Raw genomic sequence first — 12,327 nt, 5'->3', positions numbered from 1 at the left:
TGCACTCATATATGACTTTATGGTTCATGTTGTCTGTTTAGATGTCTCTTTTGATCTGCTAGACTACCTACTCAAGCAAGTTTTTCCTGGAAGAGCATAGATGGTAGATTTACAGAGTTTTTGAGAATGTCTTTATGTTGTCCTTATATTGATTGAATATAGGCATTGTATTTTTGAATATAGGCATTGTATCTCATCGATTTTAAATCGCAGTTTCCTCCCCACATTTTAACATCTTTAGAATTGGAATATGTTTCAACCATTGGTGACAGGTCAGTTTTATGTCAGCTGTTTCTGGTGTATCCAACAATTCATAAGATCTTAAGTTTATGAAATATACTGTAAAACCTTGTTCCTCACAACTTTGAGGAAATCATGTCATTGTATTCTAACCTAATTGTATTTGCTACTGATTAGAAGTATGATGTCAGTCTCATTTATTTTTCCTTCTAGGATTTTCTTTGTCCTTTGAGGTTTGAAACGTCTCTGCTAAGTTTCTAGGTTTCCTTATATATTCTTCTTACTTGGCTCTTGCTGGCCCCTTTCAATCTAACTTTTTAATAAGCTCAGGGAAATTTATCTTCTGTCATTTTGTTTCCTTCTGATGTCTCTTTGCTGCAATTGTTAAATGGCTGAGTTTCCTGAATTTATAACATGTCTTTCCACTTTCCCTACTGTTTTCTAGATACATTTTCTCCCCAGACCTTTAACTTGGTCTATAGCTTTTCCTTTTATAACTCACCTTGCCCATTGTATTTTTTAATTTGGAAACTCAGTTTTTTTTAAAAGATCTTAATTATTTATTCATGGGAGACACACAGAGAGAAGCAGAGATACAGGTGGAGGGAGAAGCAGGCTCCCCACAGGGAGCCCAACGCAGGTTTCAATCCCACGACCCCAGGATCACAACGTAAGCCAAAGGCAGATGTTCAACCACTGAGCCACCCAGGCATCCCTGGAAACTCAAGTTTAATTTTCAAGAATGCTTGTTCTCTGATTTTTTTCTCATTTATGGCAGCTTTTGCTTGTTTTACATTTGCCACCTCTTCCTGAAAGGTAGGAAAGAATATTGAGTTTTTTTTTTTTTTCTAAAAGAATTATCTTCCTCTTTTCTCTGAATTGTTTGTTTCTTTTGGGGTTGGTAGATTAATTTTCTTGTTTCCCTTTTGTGCTGTTGCTTTTCTTTAATTATCTTCTAATCTTTGGATGGTTTGTGTGCATGAATGAGGGACTAACTGATTAATACTTAATAGATGGTTAGTGTGTTTACTGGAGTTACTTGGATGCATTTCCCCAGAAACACTCTCCCCACTGGAGTGGGTAAGTAGGTGGCAAATTGAAGTCAGCACACTGAGTGTATGTGTTGGCGTGGGAGGCAGTTGGACAGGCAGGGATCATTGGGATTGCCAGGGTCAGGAATGTTTCACATGGGGAAGAAGCTGCTTTTCATTGGCCCCGTCATTGCCCTATCTATGTTTTCATTTTCATTTACTTATTTAAAATATCTTCTATTTTTGTGAGATCACTGGAATGAGGGGAAAGAAGTGTGTTTGTAGAGTTCTTTGTTTTTCATGGATTTTTTAAAAAGCTGTGATATATCATGTTTAGTCTTAAAAGACCCCTGTGTAAGGACTTGCAGTTTCTTCTGTGAGGAAGTATGATTAATAAATCACTGTGAAATGCTTTGTGAGAGTTTATGGCTGAAATCTCAGCCTCAGGATGGTTTCTACTGTTTGAGAAATTGAAACTAACCAGATTTCTTTGCCAGTGAATTTCCATGTTTTAAAGTAACAACAAAAACGGGCCACCAGTTAATGGTAGAAAATGCCTGATTTATTTACAGATTTTTCACTTAAATTTATTTTTTTTTGCAATTAATTCTAACCTTAATTCTTAGAATACTGCACATGTGTATGTGTATGCTATATATGGTGTTATAGACTTTAAATGCATAAGTCATGAATTTTTGTTTAGTTTTTAAAGTTTTTATTTTTTCAGTTTTTAAAAAAATATAATAGAACCTTTGAAATCTGCTAATCCTAAAAACTGCTTAGTTTCTGAGACAGAGTCTCACTCTCCTTCCCTCTCCCCCCTTCACCAACTAAATTTGTGGCTCAGGTTTGGAACCAGGAGAAGAACCTCCATAGAATAGCAGTTGGTTCCCTTTTTACTTATTAGAATTCAGTTATGCTCGCTTGGGAAGAAAGGCACATTCAAGAGCAATGTGCTTCGTTCCAAGCCTGCCTTTTGGCTCACTGGGTAGTTTGTGATGATCATGAATGCAGTGAAGCCCACGGACCCCAATACTCACTGGTAAGCTTATTGGATGTTAGTACTTTAAAGTTTTTCAGACCATCGACGGTGAATTTTTCCTTGCCGTGCTAGAAGAATATTGAAAGACTTAGGGAAACGCTGCGTGTAAAAAAAAAAAAAAATAGAAAAGAAACCGATAAAAATCGGACAAGTGGAGAATGACAGTTGTCAAGGCTAATGAGTTGGAGTCTTCTGGTCACGCACTTCCCAAAGACTCCTAGCAACAAAACCATTGTAGAAGTCAGTATTGGAATGTGACGTATGTACTGAATATCATGGTTACTTTGTGCATCCACATGGCTGTATAGATCTGTATGCATACATTTTGTTCCTAAGATTTTGCCAGTGGCACACAAACTTTAAAGCCTGAGGTGGGGGCCTGGGGAATCTTTGTAGATGAGGACCATACAATATAATTTTCTGTACTGATGTAAATGTTCTGTATCTGCTCTGTCTCCTATGATAGCCTGTGGTCACGTATGACTTTTGAGCACTTGAAATGGGTGTGACTCACCCAACAGAAGAATTGAGATTCTAATTTTATTTAATTCATTTTAATTTTACATAATTAAGCTATGGCCACTGTAATGGATAGTGTAGTTTTAGACTTTAGCTCCAGCATGGTCTTTTTAACCAGGGTAGTGATTGAGGAGACAGGCAAAGCGAGGGCCTGTGGCCATGGGCATAAAGGTAGATCTCCAGTCATAAGAATGAAGATTTTATGGACTTTAATCCCTCCCTATCCTCACACATTAATGGGCTTGATGGAAGCATACTATCTTTGGGAAGAGCTACTGCTGGGAAGTCTTTTTTTATTTTTTTTTTAAATATTTTTTTCTTTATTTATTTATGATAGTCACACAGAGAGAGAGAGAGAGAGAGGCAGAGACATAGGCAGAGGGAGAAGCAGGCTCCATGCACCGGGAGCCCGACGTGGGATTCGATCCCAGGTCTCCAGGATCGCGCCCTGGGCCAAAGGCAGGCGCCAAACCGCTGCGCCACCCAGGGATCCCTGGGAAGTCTTTTTTTAAAAAGATTTTATTTATTTATTAATGAGACACACACACACACACACAGAGAGAGAGAGAGAGAGAGAAAGGCAGAGACATAGGCAGAGGGAGAAGCAGGCTCCACGCAGGAAGCCTGATGTAGGACTTGATCCTGGAACTCCAGGATCATGCCCTGATTTGAAGGCAGACGCTCAACCACTGAGCCACCCAGGCATCCCCTACTGCTGGGGAGTTTGATACCCTTGTCCTGACCTGAGCCCACGGACTTAATAATTTCGGTTTTTTACATCTGTAGTCCCAAGTAAAGAAACATCAGGATGCTAGCTTTTTGTACCCAGATGAACAATGTTCTAATTTATAGACTAGGATAAAAAATGCTCTCACCCTTTGTTCATCCTGAGCATTGCTGTGCAGCATTTTGGTGATTATGGTGATGATGACTTTGGAGAGGGTGGGGGTGGCTTTTGCATCAAGGTGAGAAATAAAGTGTCTTGCTGAATGAAGATTTCTGCTGTTTTCTAAACCCGAGCATCCTGATATTAACAGGAACCATTTGAGACCCTGTTAAAATGCAGATTTTGATTTAGCAGTTCAGGACAGGACTTGAAATCCTGCAGTTCTTGCACAGTACCAGGGGGAGCCAGAGCCCACTTGGAGGAGTAAGTTTTTACTCCTCAGCAGTCAGGACTATATACAGCAGTACCCTCCTTATTTGCAGGGGAAACAATCCAAGCTTCCTAGTGGATGCCTGAAACTGTGGATAGTACTGAACCCTGTATGTACTATGTTTTTTCCTATACATACGTCTCATAGGTTTAATTTATAAATTATGCCAAGTGGGAGAGTAACAGCAATAATTCATAATAAAATAGAACAGTTATAAAAGTTACATGAATGTGGTCTCTCTCTCTCAAAACACCTGATTATACTGCAGTCACCCTTCTTGTGATGATATGGATGATAAAATGCCTACCTGATGAGGTGAAAAAGAATGACATAGTTACTATGACAGAGCAGTAGGCTACTACTGACTTTTTTTTTTGAGATTTATTTATTTATTATTTTAGAGAAAGAGTGTGTGGGAGGGGGCAGAGGGAGGCGTAGAGAGAGAATCTCACCCTGACTCTGCTGAGCGCGGAGCCTGGTGCAGGGCTCGATCCTACGACCCTGAGATCATGTCCTGAGCCGAAACCAAGACTCAGATGCTTAACCAATTGAGCCACGCAGTTGCCCCTAGTGCTGACATCCTGACGATTTGTCATAGGAGGATCATCTGGTTCTGGACTGCTGACCGCGGTTCACCTGGAACCCTGGAAAGTGAAACTTACCTCTCTTTACCAGCCTCTCACGGCTACCACCAGGTGGCAGCATGTCCCCCTCTCTGGCCGTTGTTGCTCCTCTCAGGACCAAGATTCTAGCGAGCTTTTGTTCTCCTCCTGGTTCCTAATCTCTGATTCACTCAGTGAGAACCATTCCAGGCCTCTGAGGCCTTCCCTCTGCTGCTCCAGTGGTAACCAGCTGCTTTCTGTGCTCATGCAGGCACCTCATGCACAGCCCTCAGAGGACACTGGAACCTTCTCTTTGTGTGGGTTTTCCCCATAGTCCCAGCCTGGGACTCAGAGGCCCTAACGCCTCTGTCATCTTCCCATCTCTCAGCACCAAGACGTGCCCTGTTTTCAGTAAATGCAAGTGTCTGGAATCAACCTACAGGATGCTCACGATACTTTTTCCTGATTATAAAAGCAATGTTTTATTTTTTAAAAATTTACAAAATGTAGGAAAGAAAAAACAAGAAAATATTAATTCTCCATAAACTCACCTGTCCCCACAAATAAATATAAATATATTTATTTATATATGTAGATTCGGTCATTTAGTCTTATTCCATGCTTTACATTTTTAAAAATTTTTTTTATTCCATGCTTTTTAAATTATACACTTTATAAAAATGAAATGGGTACATAAATTTAAATTGATAAAATGTGTACTAAAACTTAACCAGTTTTGCCATTCTTAGCTTGAAAGGAAAATGTCAGGTAAAAGCAAAATCTCCTTTTGAAATGATTTATCCCTATTTTCTAACACTTCTGAGCACTACTGAAACTTTGGATATCTCTTTTTGTTTTAATTTTTAAAAAAGATTTTATTTATTTATTCATGAGAGACATACAGGCAGAGACACAGGCAGAGGGAAAAGCAGGCTTCCCATGGGGAGAGAAGCAGACTTCCTGTGGGGAGTCTGATGTGGGACTCGATCCCAGGACCCCAGGATCATGTCCTGACCCGAAGGCAGATGCTCAACCACTGAGCCAGCCAGGTGTCCCTGTTTTAATTTTCAGTTTTGAATCTGCTTCTGTATCTCTACTAAATATCATTGTAGAAAATTTGTAAAAACATAGTTTTATGTAAAAACAAAAATGTATTGTAATTATACTTTGGCATATTTTATTCAATCTTTTTGTTGATGGTGTTCAGCACTTATTAGTGATCTTTTAAAAAACAATCTGTGATTATAATGTATAAGCAACTTCATATATATATGTGTGTATATATATATGCATTTTAAAGATTTTATTTATTAGAGAGAGAGCATGAGAGTGAGAGCCCAAGGGAGGTGGGGGACAGAGGGAGAAGGAGCAGCAGTCTCCCCATTGAGCAGGGAGCACCCAACACAGGGCTCAATCCCAGGCAAATGCTTAACTGACTAAGCCACCCAGGCTCCCCAGCAACTTTATCTTCTGATGTTTCTTCTATCTCTTACTAAGCTTGTGGAATATTTAGAAAACAAAAAAACCCAGACAAATTCAGAGTAATAAGCAAGTCCCCCACGTCTATCCAGAGGTACCATCACCAGCGCCTTTCCTTTCATGCATCTTTACATTGTTGATATCATTCTCTCATTTCTTTCCTGACATGTGGAACTTTCTCTGATCCATTGCATAACTATCCTGAACCAGACAACTATGCATATATTATTATACAACTGCATCTAATTGTCTGTATTGTCCAGCTTAGTCTATTTCTCTTAAGTGTCAAATGACTTTTAGGCCAGTTTTCCTAGTGGGAGAATGATGTTCTAGAAAGGATTTTAATGATATCAGGCCAGGGGGACAAGTAACACATGATAGTGAAGGAAGTTGCTCCTTTTCTGAGAGTCCTAATTCTCTGTACTATGATTTTTTTTTAAAGATTTATGTATTTATTCATGAGGGACACACACAGAGAGAGGCAGAGACATAGATAGAGGGAGAAGCAGTCTTCCTGTGGGGGGCCTGACGTGGGCCCTGGGATCACGACCTGAGCCGAAGGCAGATGCTCAACCACTGAGCCACCCAGGTGTCCCTCAGTAAGATTCTATTTTTTTGAAAAGATTTTATTTATTTATTCATGAGAGACACAGAGAGAGGCAGAGACACACAGGCAGAGGGAGAAGCAGTTTCCCTGCAGGGAACCCAATGTGGGACTCGATCCCAGAACACCCTGAGCTGAAGGCAGACATTCAACCACTGAGCTACCCAGGCATCCCGAGTGAGATTCTCTTTTAAGCAAGGGTGCTTTTTGAGTATATCACCCAATACCAAATAAAGCTTGTGTCCTTTTCAATATTCTGTCAGTGGGGTTTTTCAAATCATGGCTGCTTTCTCAAATAAATTGAACCAAAGGGCTATTGTCTTCCCTTCTTTGGCCTAAGAGGTGGCTCCTTCCTCTTGGATTTTTCTGCTGGCCATTAAGATGCATGGGTGGCTGGCCTCCTCTTGCTGTTAAGTCCATCAACTGTCATCAGCTATCTAAAGCTGTGTAACAAACCGCTCCCAAAATTTAGTCACTTTAACCAACAAGTGTTTATTTTGCTCCTGATCCTGCAGTTCACCCCAGTTTAGGCTGGGCTGTTCTCATAGTTTTACCTGAATTCCTCTAAGCAGCTGTGGTCTTGCTGATCTTGGCCAGGCTCTTTCACATCCATGGACCCTCAGTTTGGAAAACTGGACTGATTCCTCTTTGATCTAGGCTGTCTCTTGTTCTGCCAAAGTTGAGACTGGACCTGTTCACGTGGCAGAGGTCAGGGTCTCAAGAGAGTGACTAGAACTAAGGCAGGCTTTTGGGGGCCCCACCTTCTTAGAACCAGCACAAAAATCACACCCACTGCCTTGTCTTGGTCATAGGAAGTCCAGAAGCCAGCCCAGAATCCAGGGTAGGGAGGAGACTAGGCTCCACCTCTCAATGGAAGGAGACACAGAATCACTGGGCAAAGCAAGTGCGTATGCAGAGGGGTGGAGGGGTGGAGGTAATTTTTGCCATCTCCCACACCAGTGATCTCTGGATTTGGAAGCGTTACCTCCTTGTTTCGCAGGACTGAACAATGGTGATGGACCTGTAAGTGAGGCTGACATTTTCCGGAAGGCCTCTGAGCAGCTGGTGAAGTACATGAACTCAGGAAACCAGCTACTGCAGAAGAACTTTCTGAAGCAGGAAGTAGTTCAGAGGTTCTTGCGCCTCCTTTCTTCTCTGCAAGGTAACTTTCCTTATGACATAGGCTCGTTTGTGCCAAAGATGACATACACTCATTAGAAGTCTTTTCTAATATCTTTAAAGGAATTAATTAAAAAAATAACTCTAATAAGCTATGGGTAAAATATCCAAATAGCACAGAACATTATTCAGTGGGAGATCTAGATCATCCACCTTGAGTGTCAGTCTCTGTTTCTGGTTTTTCAGGTATCTTAGAATTGCTTCTGCAGATACGATCTCTTTTTAAATACCATGGCTATTTCTCTCTTCTCTAGATATTGGCTAATGTTGGTATATAAAGTTATTATAGAATTGAATATTAATTTTTTTCACCGTGGGGAAATCAGGAAAGTTCTACAAAAGAACTTCAGATGACACATTTTAGATAATAATTAGGGAAGATTATAGAAACCCTAAGTAGGTGAAATTGAGTATTTTTTAAATTGGTAGTTGGTATGGGCTGTAACGCATTCACTTGGATCATTCAGAGGTTCTGAGATTTCTTAATTTTCCAGAGAATGTGGAAAGCAGTGGCCAGCGGAACACAAATGCTCTTCAGGGTATACAGCAGATCTTAATGTTTTAAGGCTTGGGGTTTTACATTTTCTTTTTTTTTTTTAAGATTTTATTTATTTATTCATGAGAGCACAGAGAGAGAGAGGCAGAGACACAGGCAGAGGAAGAAGCAGGCTCCATGTGGGGAGCCTGATGTGGGACTCAATCCCGGGACTCCAGGATCACGCCCTGGGCTGAACGCAGGCACCAAACCGCTGAGCCACCAAGCGATCCCCTGGAGTTTTACATTTTCATCTTAATTCTACCACTTAGCAGATCTGTGACCTAGATCCAATGATTAAACTTCTTTTTTTTTTTAACTTTTTTTTTCAAAATTTTATTTTTTGATTCATGAGAGAGACAGAGAGAGGCAGAGACACAGGCAGAGGGAGGAGCAGGCTCTCTGTGGGGAACCTGATGCGAGACTTGATCCCAGGACCCCAGGATCACACCCTCAGCCAAAGGCAGACCTCAACCACTGAGCCACCCAGGTGTCCCCCAATTATTTAACTTAAGCTTCAGTTCCTTCACTTTTGCATTAGCTAGGGTACTAATCTCCTGAGATGATGGATGTGTAGCACTTAGTCCAGGGTCCTGCACACTGAATTGGTTTTCTTGTTTTCAAATTAAATATTAAATATTAAAATGGATATTCATGTTAGAAATCTTAATCTTAGGAAGTAAAAACTAGCAAATGCAAATTAATTTGCTCTTACGTAGATTAACTCTTGATCTCTTCCCTTCATGTCCTCCCAGCTTTCTTCCTGGTAGTGTTGCCAGACAAATTATAGAATGCTGGTTGAATTATAATTTTGAATAAACAGTGAATATAGTTGAAGTATGTCCAAGATATTGCATGAACTATACTAAAATTTTATTTGTTGTTTATGTCAAATCCAAGTTTAACTGGCATCCTACAATTTTATTTGCTAAATCTGACAATTTACTTACTGAAGACCTCTTTTAGAAGTTTTCCATCCAGAGGATATACCAGCATCATGGACTGGGATAACCATTGTTCTGTCTCCATACCTCAGAGATCAAATGGAAATACTTAGCGTATCATGATATGAAATTAAGAATTGAGGATGAAACCATCCTCTCACCGCTACCTGATGACTCTTAACTTTTCAGTTATTCTGTGGTGTCTCCCTGTATGTCAGTGCTCCTTAAGCAGAACACACTTTTAATATTATGCAAAATTTAAGCTAGGCTCTTCTGATCGCAGTAGAATGTCCTGACTCACATTTTCTCCCAAGACACAGTCACATTCTCCTCTCCTCCTGGGCCAGACTCTCTTTAGAGTATTTCTAACCTTTCCAAGAAGATCACATGGCTGGTGCTTATACCAACGCTTACGAGTGGTTGAGTAGCTGCCCAAAGTAATTACTTGTTTATATTTTCCTTGGAGGTTAAAAATACTGACCGATAATTCATGTTAATTACTCCTAGATATGTTGGGTGGTATTTGGGGACAGGAAGCATATGAACCTTTTTTTGGAGTGTGGCATATTCTTATTTTTGAAAGAAATTCCTCCTGACCTGGTCTGTGACATTAACCGTGACTGCGCCAACACCTTCATCAAGTTTTTACTGGAGAAACAGAAATGGCTGGAAGTGCTTCTGCTGCTGACCCGCAAAGTAAGTGGGGAGCCACCGTTGGGAGACTGTCTCATCAAGGGCTGCAACTTCTCAGACCTTGACCTCTGCGCTGTCATCCCCCGTCTCAGCGCCTGGGATCCTCGGAGGATGCAGCTCCTGGGCTGCCTTATCGACAGTGGAGGTGAGAATGCCTGTTATGAGCACTGGAGACTTGTCCCTTGGGATGCCAGGCCACCTCTGGTCCTGGGTCTTTCACATGATTTTGGAGATGCCTTTAAATTTTGCCCCATTCTCTTCCTCCATAGCTTCTCATTTGCAACAGTGACCAGATTAATGCCCTGTCAGTGGGTGCGGGCCTCTAGGAGCTCTGTGTCTTTGTGAACTCCAGTCTGCTCCGTTGTCTTTCCTTCTGCCTTGTGTGAGAAATTGCAGGTGCATGGAGGGGCCCCTTGGTCCCAGATGTGGCCCACAGGGTCCTTTCCTTCTGACTGCCGGCTGGATTTTTCCCTGCACTCAGTATGCTGTGTGCATCCCTGTCAACTCTCCATTCTTTTCTAATCAGCAGATTAGGATTTGAGGTGCTTATTTTTAAAGAAACAGCCAAATAATTGGTGGGTGGAAGCATCTACCATTATAATCAGCACAATCACACTTGGCTGGATGTATGTCTGGAGAGTGCCAGGGTCTTGCTGGATTGGGTTTTATTTTATTTTTTTATACTGTAAAGATTTTATTTACTTATTTGAGAGAGAGAGAGAGAGAAAGAGAGAGAGAGAGAGAGAGAGAGCACGCGCACAAGTGGAGGGAAGGACAGAAGAAGATCGTGAGATCATGACCTGAGTGGAAGGCAGATGCTTAACCAACTGAGCCATGCAGGCGCTCTGGATTAGGTTTTATTTTAAAACTCATTTGGAAACACCAACCTCCTCCTGCCCCCATTTCCTGCCCCTCTACTAATGCCAGTACTAGTTATGTGGCCTTGGGCATGCTATTTCTGCCTCCATCTCCTTGTTTATAAAATGAGAATGATAACTTTCCCTTTTTCTCAGGGCTGTTTTGAATATTAAATGAGCTCACGCTTGCAGGTTCTTGGAAGAGCACTGTGTCCGAGTGGTTTGCTGCTTGCTTGGCTGTTTAAGAAGGAATGCCCTTTATTGGTCCTTAGCTCTCAAAATGCCAAAGTACAAACTCTTTGGGCATTGACTGTACCCACAGGTTCTAAGAGGTAGACAGAATGTCTTCTATAGCTTATTTCTTCAAAACCATTTCTCAACTGGAACGTTCCTACCTTTGCCTGGAAACTGTGGCTGTCATGGAATTCTGGTTTTATTCCTGAATCAGCAAGCACTTATGAAGTGCCTCCCTGGAATTAGGTGCTAGGGACCAAGAACAGCGTGAATGCGTAGCTGCTGTGGGGCATGGGAGTGTGCAGATCACAGGGGTGCAGGTCAGGGAGCCTGCAGTGCAGAGGGGAAGCATGGACTGAGCTAAAAGGAAGCTGATGTTGGGGGTGGAGAGTGTCAGGGAAGATGCCATTTGATGGTAGATGGGCATCCTCAGGAAGAAGCTTCATAGAAGCCAAGGGCATAGGGAGCCATGCTCATGTCCTGATCACTGATTATGTGTCAGGTAGGGTGTCAGGCAGGCACCAGGGTTTCCCATTGTTCATGGACCCTGTCCCCACTTCTGGGCAGTACTGAAGACGGGGGTCTGGAGACATGAAGGGGAGCAGGAGAGCCAGGAGAGGCACGGCCCATGAACAGGACACCTGAGGGAGTTGGGCTTTCATTCAGGGCTCTCAGAAGCCTTTGCCTTAGAAGTCCAGTCAGCATCAGCTCTTCCCTTGGAGTACATGGCAGAGTGGTCCCCTCCTCCTCAGGTGAGCCAGGCAGTCACTCGTCACAGGGTACATCCCTCACGGGGATGTGTCCATCTCCTCTGCCTCCTCAGCCTTGCCCGAAGGTCTCCAGGACAGCGAGGAGACACCGCTTGTCATGTGCCTGAAGCATGAAGACTTCGAGATGGCTTTTCTTCTCTTGACCAAGGGTGCAGACCCCCGAGGTATCTCCCTCACAGAAGGTGATACTCCTTTGCATGCGGCACTCCACATCTTTTTAGATATCAAAGGTAGGCCTTGATTTTTTTAAGCAGTCTTGTCCTTGAAGAGGAAGCTGGGTATTAGAAATGATGCTATGCTTTTTTGTCTTTCCTCCTGGGAAAACCAACTATCCAGAATAGGCCAGTTTCTTGGTCAGGCCCACCCATATCTCCTGGCCCCATACCCATGGCTGGATAAGAAGGAGCAACCGTCATGGTGAATGGTCAGGGTGGGTTGCTG

At 42.1% G+C, this 12,327-nt stretch overlaps 1 protein-coding gene across 1 annotated transcript in view; it reads left to right on the top strand.

The window, feature by feature from the left end:
* TRANK1 (tetratricopeptide repeat and ankyrin repeat containing 1) overlaps positions 1–12,327 on the top strand; it is a 100,134-nt gene that overhangs the window by 50,489 nt on the left and 37,318 nt on the right. The window contains exons 10-12 of the mRNA XM_035704954.2: positions 7,675–7,836; positions 9,916–10,170; positions 11,940–12,116. Coding sequence (XP_035560847.2) covers positions 7,675–7,836; positions 9,916–10,170; positions 11,940–12,116 — 594 coding nt within the window. The remainder of the gene's footprint in view (positions 1–7,674; positions 7,837–9,915; positions 10,171–11,939; positions 12,117–12,327) is intronic.

The sequence above is a fragment of the Canis lupus genome, chromosome 23 (assembly GCF_003254725.2).
Source record: "Canis lupus dingo isolate Sandy chromosome 23, ASM325472v2, whole genome shotgun sequence".
Taxonomy (NCBI): domain Eukaryota; kingdom Metazoa; phylum Chordata; class Mammalia; order Carnivora; family Canidae; genus Canis; species Canis lupus.
This window is presented reverse-complemented; position numbering and strand designations above follow the sequence as displayed.